General features: G+C 44.9%; 7 protein-coding genes across 7 annotated transcripts; 4 read left to right on the top strand and 3 right to left on the bottom strand.

Annotated features, from left to right (window-relative positions):
• Nucleotides 1-1,409: 1,409 nt before the first annotated feature.
• DFL_006589 (uncharacterized protein) lies at nt 1,410-2,465 on the top strand (the record flags this gene model as incomplete). The annotated part of the gene is made up of 1 exon (XM_067636041.1): nt 1,410-2,465. The coding sequence occupies one exon, from the start codon at nt 1,410-1,412 to the stop codon at nt 2,463-2,465; it is 1,056 nt and encodes a 351-aa protein (XP_067487699.1).
• A 4,397-nt stretch (nt 2,466-6,862) lies between these two features.
• On the top strand, nt 6,863-8,176 carry DFL_006588 (uncharacterized protein; the record flags this gene model as incomplete). The annotated part of the gene is made up of 1 exon (XM_067636040.1): nt 6,863-8,176. The coding sequence occupies one exon, from the start codon at nt 6,863-6,865 to the stop codon at nt 8,174-8,176; it is 1,314 nt and encodes a 437-aa protein (XP_067487698.1).
• A 353-nt stretch (nt 8,177-8,529) lies between these two features.
• On the bottom strand, nt 8,530-10,440 carry DFL_006587 (uncharacterized protein; the record flags this gene model as incomplete). The annotated part of the gene is made up of 6 exons (XM_067636039.1): nt 8,530-8,775; nt 8,846-9,306; nt 9,383-9,529; nt 9,593-9,829; nt 9,900-10,004; nt 10,068-10,440. The coding sequence occupies 6 exons, from the start codon at nt 10,438-10,440 to the stop codon at nt 8,530-8,532; spliced, it is 1,569 nt and encodes a 522-aa protein (XP_067487697.1).
• Nucleotides 10,441-12,229: 1,789 nt separating this feature from the next.
• Nucleotides 12,230-14,043, bottom strand: DFL_006586 (uncharacterized protein; the record flags this gene model as incomplete). The annotated part of the gene is made up of 2 exons (XM_067636038.1): nt 12,230-13,233; nt 13,290-14,043. The coding sequence occupies 2 exons, from the start codon at nt 14,041-14,043 to the stop codon at nt 12,230-12,232; spliced, it is 1,758 nt and encodes a 585-aa protein (XP_067487696.1).
• Nucleotides 14,044-14,941: 898 nt separating this feature from the next.
• On the top strand, nt 14,942-15,660 carry DFL_006585 (uncharacterized protein; the record flags this gene model as incomplete). Its single annotated transcript, XM_067636037.1, has 2 exons — nt 14,942-15,344; nt 15,446-15,660. 2 exons carry the CDS (start codon nt 14,942-14,944, stop codon nt 15,658-15,660), a joined length of 618 nt encoding a protein of 205 aa, XP_067487695.1.
• A 466-nt stretch (nt 15,661-16,126) lies between these two features.
• On the top strand, nt 16,127-16,585 carry DFL_006584 (uncharacterized protein; the record flags this gene model as incomplete). The annotated part of the gene is made up of 1 exon (XM_067636036.1): nt 16,127-16,585. One exon carries the CDS (start codon nt 16,127-16,129, stop codon nt 16,583-16,585), a length of 459 nt encoding a protein of 152 aa, XP_067487694.1.
• Nucleotides 16,586-18,293: 1,708 nt separating this feature from the next.
• On the bottom strand, nt 18,294-26,074 carry DFL_006583 (uncharacterized protein; the record flags this gene model as incomplete). The annotated part of the gene is made up of 11 exons (XM_067636035.1): nt 18,294-19,148; nt 19,212-19,532; nt 19,613-22,150; nt 22,225-23,236; nt 23,298-23,457; nt 23,511-24,162; nt 24,219-24,375; nt 24,560-24,993; nt 25,174-25,442; nt 25,643-25,772; nt 25,871-26,074. 11 exons carry the CDS (start codon nt 26,072-26,074, stop codon nt 18,294-18,296), a joined length of 6,732 nt encoding a protein of 2,243 aa, XP_067487693.1.
• Nucleotides 26,075-26,438: the final 364 nt, after the last annotated feature.

Genomic DNA, 26,438 nt, shown 5'->3' with positions numbered 1-26,438 from the left:
AGTTATGCCATTATAATATAATCAATCCATTACATTGTAATTAGGACATATAGATATAGTTAGTACATAGATGTGACGTAGATACCTAGGCATAGACAGGATATGTACATAGATACAGTTGGGACAGATATAGCTAGTATATACAGCGCTGGAATTCCTTGTAGTATTTAGAAACGTGTAATTGAATCACATGCCAACATATGTTTCCACTCTCTATAACTTGCATCGTATGAATCCACTTAGTGATAAGATAGTCCGTATCCTAACCTGAAATAGATTTTCCGTCGGCTTGGGTGCCCGTTTGTTGTATTTTTCGCGTTGGTGATGGCCCTTTCTTGATCTGCATGCATGATGCAAGTTAGAAATCACAATTATTCCTCTTTCAATTATCCCTTTCAGAATACTCCAGGCGAAACAGCTGATGCGGCAAGGTAAAAATCTAGCCCAACACAATTCCAAGTCTGGTTGAAATTCTATGGTTTCCGAGTAACCTGCATGATGCATTGACCTCTTTGCTATATATATGAGGGCCTCGAACAAGAGTCTCGTGCGCAGGTCCTCTCAAATTTGGGAGTCCCAGCTAGGCCAGGGCCTCATTGGGTGCCAAGATCTAGATCCTGCCACTGATTTCACCTGAAAGGTGGTGGGCGCATTGAAATCGTTCTCTGCTACCCTTGTCTGTGCGCGAGACCTGCATCGTCATTTTTACAGCTTCATCCTATGACATTGAAATGCTCCAATCCTAGCTGGCTATGACTATATACCAACAATCCCAACAACAGATCACGAGCCGTGTGTATTGGGATGGCCTAAATTGGACTAGGAAGACAAGAAATAGAAGCATCCCATTCGCCTAGAGGCAATGCCTTTTTTTCTCCCGTTGATTTGATTTTATTCTATGCTTTAAGCACGATACTCACTGCCGAGTTTTCCTCCAGTAAACAACTTTTTTTTTTTTTTCCTCAGAGAGTTTCTAATTATGCGGTGCCATCCGTTCCTCTTTTGTGCTGACCTCTTAGGAACGCGCAGCAAGGGAAACCATAAATACCAAGGAGGCTGCGAAGTATGTCTGCGAAATGGTAGTATCTTTAAACCTTTCCCCGGAATCCCAATTTCTAAATTCCTGGGCCTCGCAAGCAAAAGGACTTCGAGCTTCAAACTGTGAAGGTGGTTACACGACTTGATTGCATTCAGAATCCGATCGGCTAGCTGCTGTGACGCTGATGGAAGGAGTGCACTGTGCCGCGAACATTTCTTCCCGACGAAACTAGTACCCGCCCAAACGACGAACTTTTAAAGCTGCTCGTGCTCCCCGCCATTAGCACAGCTTCGCTTTTTTGTCACAAAGTTGCACCCAAAAACCAGGTCGTCGGAATCGTTTAACCTCAAATTTCCAACAATATCCAACAATGGGTTACGAGAATCTTCCGTTAGAAATCGAGTTCAAAGTTCTCGATGAAGTAGACTGGACGGAAACTCTCGCCTGCTCGCAAGTTTGCCACCGGTGGAAAGAATATCTTGCGAAATCAAATGCCCATAGCAGACGATATATACCCAACCAACAGCTACCGGAACCCACGAATATGAAAAAATTCAAAAGCCGGCACGATACACGGCTACTTCGCGACTTCAGTATAGCCTCTGCCGAAATCACCGTTAGCATATCGACAAACGAGGGTGAAACAGACGAAAATGTTGGAATCATATCGCAAGATATTGTTCTAAACCGCACTCCTATGGTTCTCCTTCATAGGTTTATGCATGAAGCGGAACACTCTATTGGATTCTTTATCAATGTTGGGCCTAGACCACAATATACCTCCTGGCGTCGAAATCTGATGCCACAGGGTTTCTTTCTCATCGGAAATAGGGATCTCTATTTACGTCCAAACTCGCTAGGAGGAAGCAAGGGCAGCCTCTTACTACCCGAGCCGTCCATAGATCATGAGAGCAGCTCTGAGGACTCGATTGATAGTGACGACGAGAAAGAAGAGAATTTCTTCACTGAGAAGGGCCGCTTTGCTATTCAATTGAATTCGGCATGGCATTGGGATGAGCGGATATTCAACACCCCTATGTGTGATACGGAAATCATATACGGCCGCGGATTTGAAAGCTTCAAATCTGCAAAGAGAGCCAGTCCGTACAATCCACGGATGAGGACTGAGAAGTACTTACGTCGATTGTCGGAACTGGATTTTGAACCGGATAAGCCGATTACGGTTCGTCAGCTTGTTGGGGCTATCACACAGTCGGTTACTACGATTAAGAGGTTAGAGCCGGATTTAAAGAAAAGCGGCGACGTATTCTATGTGAAGTTCGATGGTATAAGGATACAAGAGTATATGAAATATATACCGCATGGGTTCTTCGATTTTCAAACCGGGGGCAGGATTGAGCTAGAGATATACCAAGGAGTAAATTGGGTGGAAGAGGTTTCTTGTTCTTTCTGTGAAGGTAGATAATATCGATAGCATAGCTAGAGACATGTATTCTTAGATATCCTAAGCCAAAATTCCTATTCCTGCCCATACTTTGTGTAGCCTCCATACAGACTAATGATTAAGATCCAGGTGTCTGCATCTACTTTTCTTTTTCTTCCAATTTGAAGCCGAACCTGCAGCTGGTATATTTCATTAGGTAAGCTAGCTGGGGTTGTATTGCCGGCAGCCCCGCCGTGCGAACGTTAGCCCCGCAGACCTGGTTAGCCGTTCTGTTGCCCAAGCCTAGGCCTTGTCAGACGAAATTGAAAGGGCATGGTAGCTTGACTCCAACAACGAAATATCCCATGGACCTTGAATCCTCTCCTCCACAGTTGATAAATCGGCAACTATAGATTTACTAGGTAAGTATCTTGTTACAAATTGTATCTTTTGTGTATTTGATTGGTTATTTCTGATTTCAGCTCAATTGGCTGTTTCGTAGTATTTAGCAGCACCCGTTTGAAGGCTTCGATTTGTTGACTCTAAACTGACCTTTCAGAAACTTGTGTTGGGCCCCGTCGGGATATTACCCAATGCTCTGCATACCTTTTCGTAAAAAAATTAGAAATGGGCAAAGCCCAAACAAAGGCCATCCTTTTGTAACGCCTAGGTACGAGGCCAGGTAAGGCTGTCGGCTAAATAATTGCGATAGGTGAAAAACTTTTATTTTGGCTTCGGGGGACCTTAGGGGTGGCTCAGTTGGTTGAAATAGCGGTCAGCGTGATCCGAAGATTGGTTGGAGCTAGCCGAGGAGAACGGCTTTGAAGCGGCCGGTTTGGGCATCGCGATCTAAACATTCGAGGAAAAGGTCTCAAAAATCATATAAAGTATAATTAATACCCGCAAGTTCAATTGCAAGGTCTTCAGTTGGAAATACACCGACTTTAAAGTCAAGGAAGAAAATGATAAATAGAATTTAAGATCTTAATTTACATTTATATACAGATTTGGACTATTTCTAAGTGTTTGCAAAAAGATTCCAGAAAGTTGCTGGGCAACAGGGTACCTGCACTGTCAGGGCTTTAGCAAGCAACGAGTTTGATCAGGTTCATAAGAACTTAGGAGGCGGATCTAGAAGTCGAAATGTTCAGAAACTACCAATCGATATGTTAAGACCCCTCACACCATATCCGAGAGACTTCTTACCTAATCCTGTACTAGTGCTCGGTCATAGTATAATGGGAATCTCGGGACAGTATGCACGGCGATGCCCATTTCCGTCAACGCCCTCCCTCCCGCGCTAACGAGTGATGCCATGATCGTTTCGTATCAAGCCTACATTTTTGGTATATAGAAGAATAGGGGAGACAAGTCTTACAGGCCTCCACCCTTTCTTTTGAATCCTGGCCGGGGATTCCCAAGAGCTGCTAATTATCTGAATGCCTTTTTGCCAGAGTACTTCGACGACATCACCATATGTCGCCCTTCGAACTCGACAGGTACTCGGCGATGCTGTAGTTTTGTATGGCGACGTGGGTACTGTTGGCGAGGACAGACTAGAGCCAACCACTTAAATGGCGGCAATCCAGGATTATTTCCTCCAAATTTATGGGTAACCATCTCACGAGCACGCGCCGCGGCGAGACTTGGGTCGCTAAGAGCTTGACCTAGCAGGGCTGGAGGGTGGCGGGGGAGATCACATTTGTGTCAAGTAGTATCATCCCCAGCCGCCCTTGGTGCGTGGTTTGTAACTGGGCTTCCGGTTGTTTTATCCTGAAATTTGGACGTCAAATTTCCCCCTTCGCAGACCAATTGCGACGGGAAAGCACAAAGATCGTAACGGTGTTACGCTGATACGATGTTGGAATTGTAAGGCCAAGGCAGGTCTATAAGCTGCCTGGCCATGGTTTACAGGCTTGCTGATAGCCTCGACTGGCTCGCTGGGTGTTGAGTTTATCAGCGTTGGGATGACGCTGATGAGAAACAGAGAAAGATGATGGTGTTGAGGTGAAGAAGAAAGTTTGTTGCCTCATGTTGACATTAATGAATGTTAGTATTTATACAAGACCAAATTATACTGGTCTCGTAATTACACTAGATTTTTATACGAATTCTACGATGATTTACACGGGACTGGATCGCCGACAGTATCCAACACAATCTGGTTACGAGATTGCGCCTGTCAGAAATATGGTCACATGACGTTGTTATTAGCGTTATTAGCGTTGTTGTTGTATGGCTCTATCGCATGTAATCTTAACAAGAACAATCAACGAGAACACAAGATTCTGACAGCGCCGACAGGTTGTGATACCTAAAAATGCAACATATCTACAACACATTGGTTGTAAGACCACAATATATGAGCCTCTTGAACGCTTGTGTTGTCTTAAAAGCCTTGCTCTGCTAGAACTTATGAGACCAGCCTGCAGGACTACAGGAAGCTCTGTATACTCGCAGGTTCGACATTTTTCTTAGTTTTCTTAGTACTGTTAGAGGCAGTTCGGGTTCAGTCTCATCACTTCCAAAAAAAAAAAACACATATATTACGCATCATATATTACCAAAGATAATAATTCCATTATCATATGCTGCTGTTACACCAGTGGTTACTTGGAACCGTATACGTATCAATATTTTAATATCACATACTTTCTTCGAGACCCAGAAGTATTATCGATTGTATCGTCGGCGATAATGTAACGTTGCCTCTTGAATTGTGGGGCTCCTCGCGACCGAGATATCCCCTTTTTTGTCCGACCCGGCATCATAGTAGTTCCGAGTCGAAAAATTGTAGGGAAATTTTTATATTTGATACTATGTTATCCGAAGAGCGCACGCCCTATATTCGCAAAGTTTAACCGTACTAGCATAAATTCGTTAAACTCAGCCGCATGATAAGGAAGCGTACCCTCATCAACTCCCTTGTGAAACAAGTTAGCAGTATTCCATGTTACTATTGGTATAATTACTCCATGTATAGATGAATTTGTAACTAAGTACATGTATATGTCGCATTATATGATTTGTTAGGGAAAGAATGATTTCGAGAAAGAAAGGGGACGCAGTTCGATAGATTTGAAAATAGTTAAAGTAGAGCGAGATTTTCCTTTCGATATTAGGATGGAAGATCATAAGGTCGATTCTGATGCCGAATTATGGGGTTCTCCTTAGACTTCTTCTACGTGAACGCGATAGATATCAAGATAAATAAGAGGGGCAGGGATAGTATTTAACACCTCCGCAGGAACACTCGGTTTTTTGTCGCCGAGAAATTGACGATGCCTGGTGTATAAGTTATATAAGCACCAAACGAAGAGAATCGCTGCTGGTTTTATAGATATGATCCCCACTTGATCAATTAAACCTCGTCCCTATGATAACCCCGACACAAGGTTGAAAAATATTGACCCGATACATGAGAGGATCCAGATTTGGCTCCGACTTCTAGATGAGAAATAGATATAAACCTGAGTATGGAAGGCTGCCTTAACGACTTCTACAGATGGAGCAGGGACTGGTCGCTCCAGAGTCACTCCAATACTTGGGCCTTTCTATGCTTCCTCACCCACCACAAGCTTAGCTAGCTGCTATCCTCGGCTCTCGGATACATTCAGCTTGTCGACTGTCCTTATACCATTGTACCAGAAAAATACAATACTATCAAATACCTCATCAAAATGGACGCCAGCTTTACCGCGGAACTTGTTCATCCTAATCTACTGACTATTCTGCCTTGAGGCCACTAGCGCTGCTAGATCGGACCAAACCTATATATACGAACAAATTATAATTTTCGTATTAAAATAGCTTTTCTTCCTGTACCAATTTTAGTGTTACGCCAGATGCATGCATATGCAAATTATCCCCAAGATGGCTGGAAGGAACTAGTCGAAATCTGTACTCAAAACCATGTGGATTCGCAGCCTCGTCACTTTGGATATGCAGCTGGAAGCTACAACACACAGCCAGCCATGTGTTGCGCGAGCACTTTACCGACGTCAACAAACAACAGTAACAACACAAAAATCCACGTTACGCAAGGCAACGGGTCTTCTGAAAGGGCAGCCAACTGTAGCTGCCACATCACGTTGCAATATTTTCTTTCTCTTCCAAACACCAGCAAAATCGGCCACGGTTCCAAGCATAATATTGGACCCTTTTTCCTAACCTTGCGGCTTTGGGACGGATAAGCGACTGTCGTCAAGATTGCTATCACCAGACAATCCATCCAGGACCAGCTGTAGTAACGCTTCGTCCTATACAGGCGTGTATTCTTGGTGATTCCCTGAAGCGGTTTCCAAACAATACGAGGGGCATTCCTTTACCGTCATATAGTAATTATTCACTAACAAGCATACAGATCTCGTCGATACTTATACGGATCCTGCCAAGGTCTATCGAACTGGGAGTTCCTACCTGGGTTAATAATACAATCGATGACGGGCACCAGTTGGGTGACGAAGTCGAAACTGAAGTATCCGGGGCTCGAAAGCTCAATCTACGCCCAGAAGCCTACTGTGCGTAGCTTCTCGACTCCGATTCAAGGATCCCCGACTCCGGAATCGCCAGACCACAACCAAGCCTTCTCACTCGAACTTGAGGCGAGGCCTCTCGAGGAGTTCCCTTTCTTGCGACAGCCTACCCAAACTCTCGCCGAACTCGAGAAGGATGTCATTGCCAAAGGACTCCCTGGACAATGGTTTCGCAAAATCCTAGGGAAGAAGACAGACATCACGTGTTTGCCAGCGGAAATGCACGTCGAGATCCTAAAGAACGTATCCTTCATAGATCAACTTGTGTGCGAACGTGTCTGTACGACGTGGCGTACCATTGTTCGGAGAGACTGTGCTAGTTTCCGCTATACGACTATCGATGATTCGCGATTTAGTAGAATCAAGGATCCAGAGCCAAAAGAGACCTGCCGCATTAAGAAACCGCGTCTAGGGACCAAGACGGCAGCGCAGCCGCTAGTGAAAAAGCCTAAAATCCTAGTTCACCGCCTGCTTCAAGATGGGAACTTTGCTTTCCGCCAGGTCCCAGGCACTCAATGTTCTGTCGAGCTCATGTCGACGTATTTCCCGGCGCATCTAAACGAACCACCCCGGCGCTTCAAACTCGCCAATTTATCATTCCTTAACGACCCAATTGCTATCTACACTAACACTGCTTTCCACACCCGCCGCGATATCCCCTACATTATCGTCAAATTCAATGCAAAGCCATTGAGAAAGGATTTTATGTTAAAAATCGGTGGAGGATTGTCAACTGCCAACGCCACCCGTATTGTAACACCAACCCTCCCAGCCCCTTTCCCAAGCGGACCTCTCTTACCTACACTTTTCGGTCGCGCCCTCAGCTCCCCTCACGCCCGTATAGCCTTCTCCAAAGGCCTCCAGTACTATCGCCCATGGGACCTCGGGGCCTTTCTCCTAGCTGTAATGGGAAAACTCGAATCCCAACACCATTGGCACGAAGACAGCCCTTTCGAACAAAACGAACGGTGGAATGGGAAAGACGCATGGGAAAAGTGGAGAACCGGTGTTGACCACGACGGCGACTGGGATATGGACAATGGTTTCCGAAAGCCCTTGACTATTAATCAGATTGTTGTCAAAGAAAGAGAGTTGTTGGCACAGTATCAAGAAAAGGGGTTTTGGTATATGAGGGAATGGGGGGAGGACATGGACATTAGCAAAATGCATGTAGCGCTGACTCCAGTGAGCGATTGGGTGTGGGAGGTCTGTCATTGATGTTAGGATTTATATGCTGCTCGCGATTATCTGCTTCAGCAAGGCTCTATTCTGACCATCTTCTTTAAAGAGAACCCGTTTTCTAGATTCTAGTAGCTACTTAAGTAGGTAGAGAAGCTTCTATCACTTTCGTACACACTTAGTACGATTCCTCGTCTCAATAACAGGCACCCTTACTTCGAACACAAAAATGAAAACCATGACCTCGAATATTATACGTGTTGATTTATGGAAAAAATTGTTAGATCTCTGGCTAGTTACGAAGCTAGTCGATCTTCAAGCTCTATGTATATTGAGATCTTCTATCCTACAGTAGCTGGCCTTGTAGCCTAGCTTCCATCACAAAGAGCTGACTACAGCTTCGACGCATCTTTCTTCTGCAAGGTAAAATAACATCTTCCTACTGTGCCTCTTTCACCTGCCTTGTCACAGAAAACCCATCCTGTCTTTCCGATAGGTTCATCAGAGGTACTGCAAAGCTGCTTCAACGTCTGTTCATCTGCATGATTTGCGACGAAACGATGACTGTTCTTCGTGAGCCTTCCCACGATATATGCTAACTTTGGCTCGCCAGAACGGTGGAACGAGACAGTATACGTCTGGAAGGAAAAATATATATGTTAGTGCACAGGCAACTAATGTGGAACTTCTGGTTAGAAAGAGGCAAACCTCGATTAAGGCTTCTCCTTCCGGAGTCTCATCTATAGGTGGTACAGTTACTTCTGTGAACTCTGGGAGTGGTGCAGAAGCCGGATATGGTGATCCTCTGGGCCTTGGCCGCGTGGAGATACATATGGCATGCTCATACGTTGCAGAGCCTCCGTTTGCAAGAACCAGACCTGCCGACCCCCTTCCGGAACGTAACTGTCGTGTCATTTCTGTTATGGCGTGCATTGAGTAGTTGTTCCCCGCGCCTCCGAATGATGTTAGACCCCCCAACACGGTTATCGGCTTTGGAGGATTAACAACATCGAGGCCTAGGTGGTGGCCTGCAATCTTGGGAACGATTGGGAAGCAGCTATAAAGATCATAAATATCGATATCCCTCGGTAAGAGATTACTCACCCGCAGTGCTGCGTCGAGGGACTGTGTTATTGCTGGGGAAGTATGGAAGTTTGGTCTCAGCCAGACTTTAGTTTTGGACGGTGTTAGTATTAGTTCCACCAGATGGGCCTAGAAAAAGCTTCGAGGATTTTCTATACACACAGTAGGTGCTGTCCTGGGTCCCAGCGCCACCAAGGGCGTATATCCATTTAATCTTTGGTATGCCAAGCTCTTCTGCAAATTCTGTTGAAGTGAGAATCACAGCCCCAGCGAGGTTGACGCTGTTAAACGTATTCATCAATAGAGGGTCTAAAATGATTTCTATATTAGTCAAAGAAGTACTGGACCCCACCAAATAACATGAGGACTGACATGGGAAACAAATCATTCTGTTCTTTCCTCCTATAGTCCCGATTGTTTCTTCGCTAACTCTCTTTCCAAAGTTCCAGGCATATGGATGCTTCTCTGCGATTTTGGCGAACTCGCTATATATCTTTGTGGATTCTTTGTGATTGTCGTTAATAGATTGTTTTCGATAGGTACGATATCCGTTCTCATAAAGAGGATAAATATGAATGGGAGCACCGATGTCGTGTAGGCCTCCGAGATCTATATATATATCATTTGGAAATTAAAATCAAAAAATGCAAAGCTATAGATAAAGATCTTGAGGGGGTACCAGGTCCTAAATCCCTCGTTGTTGGAGACGCAACTCCAGAAATCTCTGAAGCAGATGGCGACCACCCTGGTGGTGGAAGTTTACCAGCTGCGACACACGCTCCCACTGTTATCGCGAAATTAGTATGACTACTAAATATCGACCTTATGAAGATGAATTATGCCTTACAAGAAGCAAGCGCTTCACCTCCAGTTACAACAGCAACTTTAGTATACCCTTTCGATATCCGCCTTGCGGCCTCGTCAAACAGAAGCCCGGGCTGATTCCCGCCATGAAGGCTCATGTGTTTATGGGTAGGATTTACGCCCAGCTTCTCTGCTAGAAGACCGGGAAGGTCGGGGTACGGCCATGTCCAAGTATTTACAGTGTCAATGCTGTCAATACTGGATTTCAATAATTCGGATTTGGATGAGCTGGCATCTTTAAGTGCATCCAAAATAGCCTGGTGCATCAGGTCCGCCGGTTCCTTCGCATCCTCGACTTTTGTCGACCGATTAATGACGTCGGCGACGCCGATTATGATCGGGACCGCAGCTGCCATGATAAACTATGACTATAGATAACTTAAAGATTCGCGGCATACGACAGAGAAATTGAAGAAACTATGGGGTGACTTTTTACCCCGGGTTTACATTCTGTCGCGTGAAATCTTTATGCCAAACCCGGTTTATAAACGAGATATGTTGTAGGGTTTTAAGCCGAGGCCGAATACAGTCGACAGTTACCAGGGAAGTCGCGTCTTCACATGAACTTCCCACGCAATCAACTTCCCGAGAGAGGATCTAGAATCCCATCCAAAAAGCGGGCTATTTGCGTAGGAATGGTTATGGGACACGGAAGCCAAGTTAAGCTAGTTGCACCTGGTAGGACCGGGTCAGGCGCATGCGTGAACCTGCGTGAACCCGGATATCTTTAGTCAACCTAGAAGTATCCAACGCTTTGCAACACAGATGCGAAAATCGAATCAAGATCAAGGGCTCCAATATTAAATAAGGATATGCAGCGTTAGAAACTGATTTTGAAGATTTTACTCCATCATAAGCAAATACTTATCTACTAGATTCTTATCCCTGAGCCAGTCCTGTTTGACTATTGAGCAAATATATTTCGCGAAATCAACAGCCACCTTCAGTGAAAATAATACCACAACTGTTGAATGATTTTAGCAAAAAAACTAGGGCGGCACAGCAGAGTCATCTTCCCCGCATTATAGCAAATATTACAAACATCTTATCGCTGGTATATTAAAACCCCTCGCCCCCTCCCTTCGGCAGTGATACCACATAACTGTATACATGTAAACAAAACCCCCGCCTAGAAAAAATCAGTGTCCTGGCTCGTGCGCTCAGGGGCTCCTTAGGATCTCTTATAATGTCGGCCGTTAGTTCTTCCTTGGACAAGCTGTCGATCTCAAGATTACTTGTAGAACTTCATATCCAAATACTGTCATTCCTACTAGCTGCAGAACAAATCTTTGCCATTCAATACTGTAAACTTTGGCGAGATATTATTCTCAGTGACAATCGCTCTGCGAAAGGAGATATATTTCCTACCCGAACCTCCCATCCATCCACGGCATTCTGACAGAAGCGTAAAATTTGGCTTCGTCTTCGAAGACAACGAAATCAAAAGTTTTAGATACTGCAATCCCGGCGTCATTAAACAAAACAAACAACTTGTCGTCGATGGACATATATTAGGGACATGGGCAAATATCCCAGACTGCCCGTTCCTCGACGAGCCTATTTCCTCGAATTTCGGTGAGTCGGACACCGGCAATGCCGCGGAGCCAGACGCCGAAGTATCTGATTCAGACGACTCTGTCAACTCTTGGGAACCTTGGCAATCTTTAGCTAGACTCAAAGATCCGAAGAAAATGCTACTAGCTATGGTTGGAATATAAGAGAGAACTTGGAAATGGATAGGGCGTGAAATGGAAGTCAAATTACCTAACAACCCGACGATTAGAGGCCTAGTTGGCTTCTTTCTGCATGAGACCGATCTACACTCTGATCTTGAAGAGTCGACTGCAATATCAAGCCGTCGAAACAACGGGAGGTGTTGTTTTGGTTGGATAGAGATCCGAAGGGACATTAGTGTAAGAAAGATCATTGGGAAATTGTTGCTGTGGTATTTAATAGGCACTATAGGGTTAGCATTACGTCGAAACAGGAACTTCATGAGATGCTTCATGCCGGGCGAAATCATGAAGTGGACGAATAAGAGAAACGGAAAGAGATAAATGAGTCTTTGCGGGCGCTAGTGCTGAAATAACAGCAAAGGGAGAGGATGTAGATTCGTTAATATACACTGACCTCAAGACTAGCCAGTTAGGTTCCTCCAGTCATGAACCTTGTAATGAGCCAAACCAATAAAACCATAACCCCCACCGGCGCAATGCCTAAGCCCAAACTCATCCATCCTCTCCTAACTTCCCACCACATCCCAAACTGAAACGACATCATCGTGACGCAAAGACCCGTAAAGAAAACCGCTTTCGGGTATGGGAAAAGCATCAAAGCAGTCCCTTTCATCCTACTAACGTCAAACGCAAAGTAAAACATCAATATCCAAGCTAACGTGACGACAACGCCAACATAGTCGTAAAGTAAGTTTCCGAGCTCGCTAACACGAGTTTGCATACTTAAGAGTCCTGCAGCAAGACTGAGTGGCAAAAATATTGTAGCCAATATTGCTAGTTTCCTGATGTGGAGTGACTCCTGGCGTTGGCGGGTGTCTGAGCGGCTTTGGTAACCGTTTTCCTGGAGAGCCCGGATGGAGACAACTGTACTCATCATGCCCTCTATTTCTGATTCGAGATTAGACAGTAGTCGGCGAAGCCTAATACCTTTTATTTGGGATATAGTAGGAGCAGTGCTACTACTGCTAGAGCTGAAATCTTGATGGGGTCGTAGCTTCTTCTTCAAGTACGAAGCATAATGTGAAATATTTGATAAAACCGCTTCAAGTTGGTAGAGATGCGAGCTATTTCGCTCGTGATCTTTATCATACAGGGCCAAATCTTCTTTAGTAGCCTGGAAGTTTAGGTCGTCGATATATCTCATGAGTTGGGCTGCTATAAGTCTTAGTAGGTCTAGAAGGCAAGCCATCCGTATTATTTTTGCGATTTGGTGATCTTTTAAATTCATTATTCCTCGTTGGTCCCAGCAGAGGCGAGTTGCGGAGGTGGAAGATACGATTAGCTCTTGGAAAACGGTTCTGAAAGAGAGACATGGCTTTGCGAAGTCACCGACTATTACCCTATGGAGCTTGTCGTTCTCCCATAGAATGGGACTTACGGTCCAGTCACCAAACTGGTCGAAGATATACAAATCTTTTTCAAAATTAGTTTTTATATTTAAAAAGTATCGGAGAAGAAGTTTAAAATACCTGCTGAAATCCTACCATCTTCAGTGTCTGATATCCGACAAAGCGAGATGCTATGCTTCGAATACCATAAATTGGCTCCATCATTGGCGTTTCCAACCCCCTTTCTCCAGAGCCTCTTACTTAACTGGGCCCTATCCAGATATGGAAATAATGTCAACCCTCTCATTGTCCAAAGTTGTATCTTCCCCCCAGCGGTAGGATCCTCGCCTTTAGCCAGAGTTTTCGATTCCCTCTCTTCATTCTTTTCAAATTTCTCTACCAAGGGATAAGAAGACGCAAGGAAGTATCCTTTCAAACGGCTCAGCCATCCTATTGAAGACCCTTTAAAATCGTCTATAAACTTCGAGAGGCGGGTAGGGTTATTATATTGAACGTAAAAATCAATCCTGTTAGAGGTACCGATTTCGGATAGTTGGCCTGCTTTCCAACGTGGATGTGAAATCGAATTGTTGAAAGTATGAAATCGGCGGTCGAGCTCGGATGGACATGAGAATCTAGATTTGAGAAGTCGGTAATCTTCTAAAGTTGGGTCTTCGGACAATATCATGTAGTAAATACAACCGGGTGGGACTAGAGTATTTCGGTCGTAGATAAATACACGTGTTTGGTCGGCATCTAGTGTAGAGCATTTGCCATCCCTATCAAACCAGATGACATAGGAGCGCGAGTGAAGGGTTGCAGGTGTGACCCGGGATAGTTCAATATGGTTTGACCGTGGCGGGGGCTGTGCGTATGTATGTGCCCGTATCGACATTATCGACTTCTGACTAATCCACTTGGTCTATAATTGAAGGAATTATTTGTCGATTTCTCTTTACTTGAGGTTTAAGCTAGGATTGTAATACTTTTTTGGGTCCGAGACTACGGGATAAATTATATTAATTAAGACAAAGTAGAATTGTCAAAGAGTTTTTGTCGTAAACTAAGTGAAGAAATTCATATCCGTCCATCCATCTAACCAGTCTGCGGCGACAGGATCTAGCTATATTTACAAAATTGTGGAAGGACTGGTTAGGCTACCCTTTGGGTCACACCGAAATGCCGAGAAGTCACGTAATCATCATTCCTATTCGACGCCTGTTTCAGGCCATGACAGCCACAATGCAAGGATTGATATTAGTATCATAGACGAGAACACCTTGATATGCCATATCAATTTGTGTGATAGCTAAGAGAGACGGCGTATCCGGAAGTTTCTGGTTCATGTAGGTCTTTTTACGAACGCGAGCGCGGGGACCTATATACATATATATTGGACCGCAAGAAATCAGGGCGTACGTAATTTAGCTGAGCTCGGTGTGGAGATAAGTTACTAATGTCGACTCTATACCACGCGAGGCTGACCAACACAGATGTTAACCACACCACTTCGATGTGATAATATCTATAACGGGCTAGATAAACCTAAAACAGGAAACAGACTGAAGCTCGACCAGAATTCGGCTGCGCCCCCTGTCGACTCATGGTGCTCGCCCTCAACACATGGGCGTACCACTTTTGGCTTTACGATATGAACGAATAACTACCAAACTACTTATAACCTTTTTCTATTGGGGACCAAGTCCCTACAATTTGATACTACGATTTCTCCTCTAAAAAAATAAAACATTCCCCAAATCTGCTTCAAATCCAAAAACGATAACTTGACCGTGATGCCCTTTATTCCAAAGATCCCATCAAGGGTAACACGGCTGATCATACCAGCCATTCACTCGCTCCACCTCCCACACGTCCAACTCCATCACAACGGAAGGCAGAACACTGGTACTTATACCGGGTTTCGCAGGCGGATCTCACAACATCAACAACCACTAGAACACCCTGAAATCGTTCAGATACCTCCCGCACAGGAAACCGAGTACGTTGATGCAGCAGTTCGTGCCGCCGCACGTGAAAATATGCACGAATCTCTTGCTGCGGGAAACAATGTCCATATCAACGAAGACGGATCGAAAGTTTATGTCTACAAACGAAGTGATGGCAAGGAAGTGTTGGTAACGGTTGCCGTCACCGGCGAAGGTGCGACAGGTGTCGGTACTGCGATAGCGACTGGTGGTGAGTTCTCTTCCCCCAATTAATGATCCTTGATGATCTTTATTCTAGTTCACCACAGTTCTCGAACTGAAGACTTCAATGCTGACCTGGAACCGGTATAGTCGCTGAAGAGGAATATATGACTCGGACTGGACTAATTACGCTAGCTTCGGCTGAGGCAGCATTGTTGTTGTTACTTTCTCTTGTGATGATATGGCTATACTCCCGGCACCGCCGTGAGAAGAAGAAGTTGCAGCAGAAGTATATCTCAGATGACCACACAGATGGAACACCAACCGAGGAACCTCAGTTTGTTGACGATATTGAAGCTGCCTAAAACACACATTGAAATTGTGTTGTCATATTTAGTGCTTCCTAATGCAGTTTAGCTTTATTACTGCTTTTGAGATTTCTTTCAGCTTGGTATTTTTGTTTCTTGTTGTGTAACGCCAATCTTGCCATGAACTTCACATCTTCACTTCTACGGAGTACTTCACATCTTCTTCATTAGTCTGTCACCACTTCTTCATCTTCATTTCCCCGACAAATGCGAGCGAACAAAAAAAAGAACGAAAAAAGCGACAGAGAAAAAAAAAGGATATACGCCTAATAACGAGTCTGATAAGAAGTTTAATGTTGCTTTCAAGCTTTGTTCAGCACATAAATGTTTCACTTTCACTCATCTCATTCGATTCATCCTGCCGCTTGCATAGTGAACCTTATAGGGAATTTGCGCCGATGGACCGAATTGCTTAGTCAGTTTGCTGCTTAAGTTTGGCCAGAAAACTGTGTTGTGAAGCTTCATGACTTTTCCTTCCAATTACGACATCAAAGACATTTCAGCCAGCGCGTTTCTTGACGAGCCACCGTTGGGACGACTTGAGGATCAGGGCGGAAACAACGAAGAATGCCCCAAGCCAGAATCGAGCGTTAAAGGGAGCCCTGAGAGAAGCACTTTACACCGTATTCAATGCGGGAATACGGCGACAATCAAGGAACTTATTACTAGTTTTGTCAAGAGTGTGCAATCCGAGATGAAAGAAGCCGAAGTACGGACCGATTTACTTCAGGAGGTAGTGTTTTCCCTGAATGAGACTGTGGAACTCGATTGGCGAAGACCGACCCCTGCTCTCATTAGTAATATCAACCGGTCAGTCGAGTGGTATAGAGAGTGGGTGGAATTCGCAACAATACCCGTAAGCAGCAGGCGGATATTTGAGTTGGCCTCCAGATATCTCTCCAGCTTACGAGACAAGCCATAATCGCAAAAATTGAGGCAGCTGATGGAATACTTGCACCCAATAACTAGCTACATTCGATCCATCGCAAAACATTGTATTTATATATATATACCTTGACTAGAAGGTCATTTAATCATGAAAATACTATCTAAAATAATATTGCTATCTCCGACTAAAACAATGGCATCACTTCGCAATCTTCCCACAGAATTACATTACCATATCCTTTTTTTTCTTGTTGACGTCGTTGATCAGATAGCCGCCACGGGTGTCTGCACGCTTTGGCGCAGCATCCTTCAAACGAGGACCTTTCTTGAGAGCAGATATCAAACCGAACCAAAATGTGCACTGGAATCCCCACAAATTCACAAACTACTTTTACTTTCTAGCGATCGCCAAATCAGCTGCATAACCCGCAACGGCACAATAGAATCTCATGGAATCCGATTTCTGAACAATGATAAAAACCATGGGAGAGATCCAAACTCTTTTGACGCTTGGGATATTTCGGGCTGCCCATTTTTGGATGAGCCACCATTTCGCAGAACAGAAAGTGGGGCTCTGACCGAACCCTGCGATTTTCATGTAGAAACGAGTACATGGTTGCCCGCTGGTTATCTCCACTGTTCCAAACTTCCAGAGTCCGCAACAATTCGATATTTCGTCAATGAGTTTATGGTGGATATACGGAATCAATTGGATTCTGGGGGCCTGTTGCCAAACATATTTCAGGAAATTACAATCTACCAGTTCGTAACGTTTCCAAAACACGACCGATCCGAGCGGATCGGGTCTCTCAATGGGTGTGTCGTGAGGCGATCGGAGAACCAGTATTTGCAATGGATCGAAGGCTTCGCTAGAGGAGTTTCTTACCGCCAAAGCTCTGAAATCGGTGATGTATGACGTCAATGTATCTCTGGGTGGAATTGGTTCGGTGCCGAAATCTAGTCATGAGATGCATCTCGCTCATGAATGCGAGGCAAAAATTGTAGTTAATCGTCTACGTCGAAGCATGTCTTGTTTTTGCTCGAAGATTCTATATATGTAGGGACGGTAGGAGGCTGCAGGAACGGCTTATCAGTGAAATTCGGTAGACTGGCATTTGCAATGCATCCCATCTTGTATCTAAATTATACTTTATCACGGCTTTGAACATTTATTTAGGTATCATCCACCGGGTTTTAGCGGTATATCAGTGGCAAATCGGTGGAATTTGACGATGCAATCATGTTCCCTTAATCCCTCTTGACTAAGTAAGGGCATCTAGAAAGCTTTCGGGACCCTTGGAGGGGATGGGACTGGACCATATGTACTCGTACCGACATCTACTGTACATGTACATGTATACCCAATTATGGTCAGTCCAAGTCAACCCCATAATTACTTTAAATCATGATTAGGATATTCGATAATCTTCAGGGGTTTTAAAGTGAAGGTTTGGAGTCGAACCTACCGTAGCTAGCTAGACTGCCGATACCACTATTTCAGCTAGACCGGAAGTACCGAGGCATCGTGTTACACAGAACTTCCCGATTTGAAATTGCAACAAACTAAAACACAAACTCTCGATTGGCCTTGTGCGGGCGAGGCTCTCTTAGTCCCTGTTGTCCAGAGATAGGTGGATGCCCCAATGAATTTGTTATGTCCGTCAATTAAATATATTATGTAATTTAAGGTATTCTGTACATAGTTATTCTGGAGATATAAAGCACCTCGACTAAGGTAAGATTTAAGCGGATTTCATCCGAAGCGTACTTCGCTCGCCGATTATCAGCGCGAGTGCATTGAGACTCGGGGCTCCCAATATCTCAAAAGTAGGCACATCTGACCGGAAAGTTTTTAAGAACCAGCCACGTAGCTCCATCGTCTGGAGAGAGTCCACTCCGTATGCCTGAACTGGCTTACTTCGATCAATACTGTCCGCATCTACCCCTTTTGCATATACAATAGAAGCTAACTTTTCTGTTAAAGCTTTTATTACCACTTCTGCGGCTTCCTCATTCGATCTTGCGGCTGTGAGCTGTGAAATAGTTTCCTTACTAGTAGTCCCTCCTGTGATAGCTCCTTCGGCGGCCTCCAGACGGCGCAATTCTTGAAACATGGGGTCTCTTCCCCAACTTGTTCCTAAAGGGTCAAGTTCCGGATTAGTATGGAGCAACTTGATACCCAGAGCTAGCGTAGCTTGATCTGGCTCAAGAGTAAGAGTAGCGTCGCAGTAGTGTTCTAACAGGGCGTGGAAATCTGAGCGTTCTATCGGTACGAACGAGTTTTGGGCAAGCATCATCCGCTTCTCGTCTTCGTTCTCTGCTGCTGCCATGTACCCATCACTATCCATCAACCCGAGTTGCAATGATACTGCTTTTAGGCCTCGCGAGATACGGTATCGGGCTAAGGCGTCCTTATATGTATTACCCGCGGCGTAGTTTCCTTGGGTTCTCGGTCCCATAATGCCTTGAATCGAGGAAAGAAGGATAAAGAAATCCAGGTCTTCGGGTAGTAGCGAATGAAGATTCCAACTTCCGGAAACTTTAGGGGCCAGAGCCTCACTCCACTCTGTGTGTGTCATATTGGCAAAGAGAGCACTCTATATATATTATCAGCCTCGGCCACTCCTTACTTATTTGCTAAAGTTCGCATAGGGACTTACTCTAAGGACCATGCTAGCTTGGATGCAGCCTCTGACTGGGGGCACGACCCCAATGAGACCTTCCAAAGTTTCTTTAACGGACTGGAGGCTAGAAATATCACATGATGGCGTGACACAATTTACACCCAAGTTTTTGAGGTCAGCAACTAGGGTGCGTGCTGTTTCAGTGCGCGGGCCTGATCGTGATAGCAAAACCAAGTGGCGCGCGCCCATTTCTACCATCCAGCGAGCGATATCGCATCCGAGTCCGCCAAGCCCGCCAGCAATCACATAAGAGGCATTTGAAACAAATAGCGGTTTTTGTTTGGGAGCTATCACTGCCTATAATTTCGGTGAAAGGAGAGTAGTTAGCAAAAAATAATCGTGCGGTTAATGATAGCAGGTGGGTTATGCTGCATTACCTTGACTCTCATCGACGGGTCTATCTCCACCACTACTTTCCCGCTCATATTTCGGCCACGAATCAATTTCAAAGCATCTGCCACCTCAGGAACGGAGAATTTATGGATTTTCAAAGGCCTAAAAATCCCCTTCTCGAAAAGACTCAATGCTTCATCAATCAGCTTCGAAACTTGCAGCGGACGCTCCCGATACATATGAGCTAGGTCGACCGTGGTGAAAGAGCAGTTTTTCTCCAATTGTGCTCCTGCTGGAACACCCTGACGACCAATTTCCACAAAGCGGCCGAAAGGCGCGATGCATTCCCAGGATCCCGTTAATTGTTCCCCAGGGAGTGAATTTAGGATGACATCAACACCGCGTCCGTTATTAAGACGGTATATTTCTGCGACGAAATTGTTATCCCGGCTGCTAAATATGTGGCTTTGTGGGATGCCGTATTCGATAGCAAGCAGCTCGCGCTTTCCAGAGTTCCCGGCTGTGGTAAAAACCGTTGCTCCGAGATGCTGAGCAGCTTGGATAGAAGCCTGACCTGTCCCACCAGAACCGCGGTGTATAAGCACGGTTTCACCCGATGTAAGTCTTGCAGTATTCTGGAGAGTATACAGCGCTGTCGCAAAATTGATTGGAATGGATGCCGCCTCGATGAATGTCAAAGAGTCTGGAATTCGAGAGAAGTTCTGAGCCTTGCTACGGAAAAGTGTCCGAACTCCATTTGTAGCAACCCCACAGACACGGTCGCCCGGTGCGAGGTGCTTGACATTGAGACCAGTGCGGGTTACAACTCCAGCAATCTCATTACCAATACTCTTCTCATTCGATGCTCCAAGGGCTGTTAGGTAGTCCTTGAAGTTAATACCAGTCGCTCTGACTTCGATTTCGATTTCATCGACATGTAGGTTTTCGGGAAATCGATCCTCTATGAAATGAATCGTATCAAAGTCTCCAGGGGAGGCTATGGTAATTCTAAGGGGACCACTGGTTTGCATATCCCATAGAATAGGGACTGGCTCAGATGGCAGCTGTACTGATTGAACTTTCTTCGTCACCTCCTTGTTCTCTTTCAATCGAGAGACTTCAATGCCTCCAGTAGCCGTCTCTCTAAAAGTCTGTGGCACATCGTAGCCGTCGGTTTCTTCTGAAAGCAAGGCTTGGATAACCTGAGAGATGGCGTTGGCACGACTTGGAGAGCCCGTGCTGGTAAGTGAGATGGTTGCAAAGCTTAACATGCTCTGCTCCTGGCGCACAACCCTTGACAAACCGTCTATTATATATGCTGAAGGAGAGTCTGAAGTTTTTACCCATAAAACGTTGCTTCTGGTGTTCAGGACCCTTTTTAAAACATTAAGGGAGTCTTCACTTAGGGTGGCTAAATAGGACTCCCTGTCAACATCCCAGAGAATTACTTTGACGCTAGCATTCGAGTTGTCGACACTTACGGCTTGCTTAATGTCAATAATTTTGCAAGCCAGATAGCCAAGATTCTTCAATTCTAACTGCAAAATGGTACCGAGTTCAGTAGCACCCGCTGAAGGGATGCTGGGAAGATAAATCTCAACGATAGGTTGACTTCCTCCATGGCTCGTGCCTGGTTCTGTTTCGCTCGATGCGCTAGGAGAGTCTGTCAGCGCGGATGGAAGCGGTTCCCAAACAGTGTTCCAGCAAACATGAAGGTCGGCTGGTGAAATTGAAGTTGAAGAGGCGTCACTTTTGCTAGAGATAATTGTCATTTCATATCCTGTGATTTCCACCTTGAGATCATTAGAGTCTTGTGGATTTGTCACGAAGATGGTATGCTCATAGCCAGAAGGCTCGCACCGAGTAGTAACTGCTAGAGAAGAAGAACTAGGGTAGTTTAAACCTGTGCTCGAGAGCCATAGCTTTTTGACTTTCGTTGGTACCATTATGGGGAGAGAACCCTGTGCATCTTCGGCAAATGCAATATTAGCAAGAGTCATTTGGAGGATCGAATCCAATGTTGCTGGATGTATAATATGTGTCCAATCCATCGCACGTAGGTTCCGCTTTCTTAGAGAGTCGGAACCAAAGCGGTCATAAACTTCAACTACACCATGTAACTGCCCGGGGACCGACGGCAAATATTGGAGTTGATTGATCCTTTGGAATGTAGGGCCAAATTGGTAGCCAGCTTTGGTAGTTTTATCGTAAAATTCGTCTAGACGAATGATATTTGAGGCTGAATAATCCGTAGATTCACGAAGTGTACCCCTGTAGCTGTTGTTTGCAATCTCTGCTCGGACCCTTCCTCTGCAATTTAATTTCCAGAGGTCGCTCTGGTATGAGAAAATGGTGAATTCGAACCACGAACCCTGTTTGTATGTATCTCCCAGGACTCGCAGGTGGGTGTGGATCTCTAAACTCAGGGGAGGGTCCGGGATTTGCATTGCTGCTATAAATTCGACATCCGCAAGATAGAAGGCCACTGGTACTATGTCTAGAGTATCTAGGGCGTACTGGTTCATTGCTTCGATTGCTATAGAAATCATACCGGCTCCAGGATATAGAAGAACACCGTCGATCTAAGTTGTATTTAGTTTGCGTGTTTAGTGGATATATCATTCAACATCCAACTTGAAAGCGAAAGAAGGCTTACTTTGTGATCTTCCAACCATGTGGATTTTGATTGATTCAAATAGTTCCTCCAGGTACCACAGAAAGGCTGCCAGTCTGGAGTAGGAGTACCGAGTAGCTCACTAGGCTTGCGGCGACGGAATCTTTCATTTTTACTACGCCGACTCTCCGCCCAGTAACTGCTAGAGTTGAACGGATACGACGGAAGGTCCACGAGAGGAGCCGTCTCTTGCGTATCGTAGTCGCTATTAAGGTATGAAATATCTGGGTTAAATCCAGAACATCGGAGACTTCCCACAGCTTGAAGAAGAGGTTCCACGGTAGTACTTCCCCGTACCAAAACCGTATCGTATTTGATAGTCTTCGATGCATGTTGGAAAGTTTTCACAATTTCTCGGAGTAGGCCTCGCAAAGCACAATGCGGCCCAATTTCCAAAATATTCGTAACTAGCATACCATTTCGGTGGCTAAGATTCAACTTTTTTCGTTCTTTCGTTTTCGCAAGGAATGCTAGTCGATCAATGCCGCCGACATTGTCGGTAAAGCGAACTGGGAGGTGAAAATTTGTCATCCAGTAATCTAGTTCTCGAAGGCGCTCGCCTGAGACATGTTCTCCATCCACATAAGAAATCATGGGTATAACATCGTCTCTTCCACCACGTGGCTCAAGGAAGCCAGCTTGCTGGAGATATTTTTTCCCGATCGGTATCATATGGGGCGAATGATAAGCGCAAGGCACTTTAACCTTACGAACGAAAATACCTCTTTCATCCAAAATTCTCTTGAGGACATCGAGCTGGTCGGCATCGCCAGTAACGGTAACGTTACTAGGGCTATTCATGCACCCGATGTAGATATCTTCATAACCTCTTGCTGCTAAATCTTTGAAGATGGGCAGAATTTCTGCTTCACCAAGCCCTACGGCCATCATTGTACCGTTACGGTTGGGGTCCCTGGCTTCTGCTGCGCCGCCCAGACCTCTATAGTATGCGATTTTTAAAGCGCTCTCTTGAGAAAGTGCGCCCTTGCAATATCTGTTATATTACTGTTAGATAAATTCATAATCCCATTGATATAAACTATCCGGAAGCTTACGCTGCTGCAATTTCTCCGGATGAATGACCAACGACGACCGAAGGCCTTATGTTAATATGCTCCAAAAGATCTACTAGGGCAATCTGAAGGGCAGTGGACAAAGGCTGGCTTATATTCGTATCGTTGACCCGAGAATTAGAGGCATCTCTACCCAACTCCTCTATGGTATGTTAGTGCTGCTGCTGTTTCCTATTCAGTGCTCCGATGTATTACCTTCGAGGTCCCAAGAGCATCCAAAACCGCGTAGATAATTTGCAGATACTTGAATGCTTCGGGAAAATACTGAATAATGCATATATTGAATTCCCATCCTTGCCCATTGAGCACCTTGACCAGTGAAAGCGAAGGCAAGACATGGCCTGGGGGAGGCCTGTGTTGGTACAGACAATGCTTTTGTCATTGAATCAGCGGTGTGTAGTTGCTGCGGATCCAATATCGTGTATCCCCTCCACGATAAGAGGCTGCGACGCTTGTCTAGTGTAAATGCCAGCTGTCGGCAAAGTGCAGAATTTCCGGTCAGGTCATCTGGGTTTGCCAAGCTCTTGAAATATTCGTTGTAAATATTCCAAATTCGTGGGACTCCATCACGGTCTGCTGCGGATAGCATGAGGAGGTATGGTCGTGAAGTTGTGGCCGAGTTAACTTTATTTGTGCTCCCGATACCGCTAACTGAACTAATTTCCCCTTCGCCATCAATCACGGGGGGCAATTTCGCAGTGTTGTGATATGCTTTGAGCCCGTGTTCAGCAAGGAAATTGTAGGCATCATCCATAACCACATGTGCATTTGTGCCTCCATAACCGAAGGAATTAATAGATGCTCTGCGCAACCTTTGGTTCGGCCAAGGTAATGGTTTGACGGGAAACTAGTTTCAATTAGCATTCTATTAGACTCCCAAATATAGAAATATCAGTTTCACACCTTGAGCCTGTAAAAAGTATGATCAATAGCCGGGTTAAGTTGAACAAGATCAGCGATAGGTGGAATCACTCCTCGCTCTAGGACTAATATGGTCTTGATGATGCCTGCTATGCCACTGGCCGCTTCCATATGCCCAATATTGGCTTTGACTGCACCTCTAAATACCCATGCGACCTTAGTACTTATTCACCATAATCTCGCAGTTATGTATTATAAATCCACTAAGCAGGAAAACTAGAACGACCAAGATTTAAGAGAATCATGCAGAAGGTTATGGGCAAAGTATAAAATAGATAGCAGCGTTATTTGCTCAAGAGGGAGAAAACAGTTTCGAGACTTACACATATAATGGCTCTTCGGAACTACGGGAAGCTCGAAAGGCAGCACCGATTGCATGCGATTCAGTAGGGTCTCCGATAGGGGTACCGGTCCCGTGGGCCTCGCAATAACGTGTTTTCTCCATCGACAGGCCGGCCTTCTTATATGTTTCTTTAATTAACGCGATCTGGGAGGCACCGCTTGGTTGAGTGATACCGGGCGTGTGGCCATCTGAATTACTTCCAGTTGCGCGAATCACAGTTCGGATCGTGTTATTGTCTTTGATGGCGTCTGAGAGTCTTTTTACCAAAACGACACCAATTCCCTCGGCACGTGCGTACCCATTTGCTCGAGAGTCGAAACTGTGGCACCTGTTATCAGAAGATAAAAACCCCATATTATCTAAGTGAATATAGAAGTCTGGTTGATGGATCAAACTAGTTCCTGCAACAAGGCCCTATTACAAAAGTTAGAAAATTATATTACTGTGTTTGCTGAGCAATGTTGTAATTTTGATATACGAGATAACTCTAAGGCTTCAGAATCGCGGCAGAGTCTGAGACACAGGCTGCAAGCAGCTTCGGCAAAAGAAAGTTCTTATACGTATCCACTGAAAGTTTAGTGACTAAAGACTTACTAAGTCCGTATCTCCATTCCTTAGGAGTTGACACGCTAGGTCCAAAGCGACTAAGCTGCTAGAGCAAGCAGTTTCTACTGACATACTTGGTCCATTTAAGTTATAGAACCAGCTCAATCTATTCGCCAAGATGGTGAACTCATCACCAGTCGCAGTATATTTCGGGGAGGCCTCTGAGTCTTTGTTATTGCCCACCTTATAATCTTGTGACAGGCAACCAACATGAACAGAAGTTTTGCTTCCATTGACGTAGTCCAATGTTAGGCCAGCTACAGAAAAAGATGTGTTAGAATAATACTTTCAAAAGTGTAGTTCCAACCTTAGACATGGTCAAAACTGGCTAAATGCCTGCCTATCTGTCGAGTTCGATATACCAACGGCAAGCAATTTAACTCTCATATGTTGTAGCAACAGGCATGTTGCTTCTGCAATCATAAAAGCAAAGGATGGGTTGCGATATTATATGTACCATTTTCAAAAGCGTGGTAGGCGATTTGGAGAAGTAGTCTTTGTTGAGGGTCCATCGCCACAGCCTCTTCTGCTGTTATTGAAAAAAACGGGGCGTCGAATGCAGAGATATCATTTTTGATGAAATAACCCTGAGAAGTTTGAGTCCATTTTCTGATTAGCAACCACCATAACTTCTCTAATTTAATAAATATATATTCTGGAAGAACTGGTCTAGTGCTGAGCTCACTTCATTGTCACCGGAGCTCGTTTCGTGAAATGCTGCAAGGTTAAATCTATCATCAGGTACATTTCCAAGGCCGATTTTCCCATCCACCAGCATTTGCCAGAAGGATTCTGGGTTAGTGACTCCAGACGGGAACTCAAAGGCAAATCCGATGATAGCCAAGGGCTCAGAATGCCTCGGTCCCGATTTGACCACGCCTTTCGCCATGGCCACGGGATGAATTTACAGGGATACCTGTGATAATTTGAATAAAAGTCGTATTGATGTATCTTGTTACTCAGGAATTGAAAAACTAGTCTTGCTAGCCTTCAAATGTGACACCTCAGAAGGACACCAAAGTCATATATATTAGCCCTTTGTTCGAAGCTTTCATGATTTAAATCCCCAAAATTCCCAAAACGGCTAATTTAAACTAAGGTACATATTGATAACCCGCGGTTGTTAGGGAGTCTTCGAGTAATCGGAAGTCCAGTTTTGATACAGACTGTATACAACTGTTGCCATACTGTAATTTGACTAACTGACTAGTTCTCATGTATACTCCGGCACCGGTCGATACAGTCTATATCGT

The sequence above is a fragment of the Arthrobotrys flagrans genome (genome assembly GCF_004000055.1).
Source record: "Arthrobotrys flagrans strain CBS H-5679 chromosome Unknown unitig_8, whole genome shotgun sequence".
Lineage (NCBI taxonomy): Eukaryota > Fungi > Ascomycota > Orbiliomycetes > Orbiliales > Orbiliaceae > Arthrobotrys > Arthrobotrys flagrans.
This window is presented reverse-complemented; position numbering and strand designations above follow the sequence as displayed.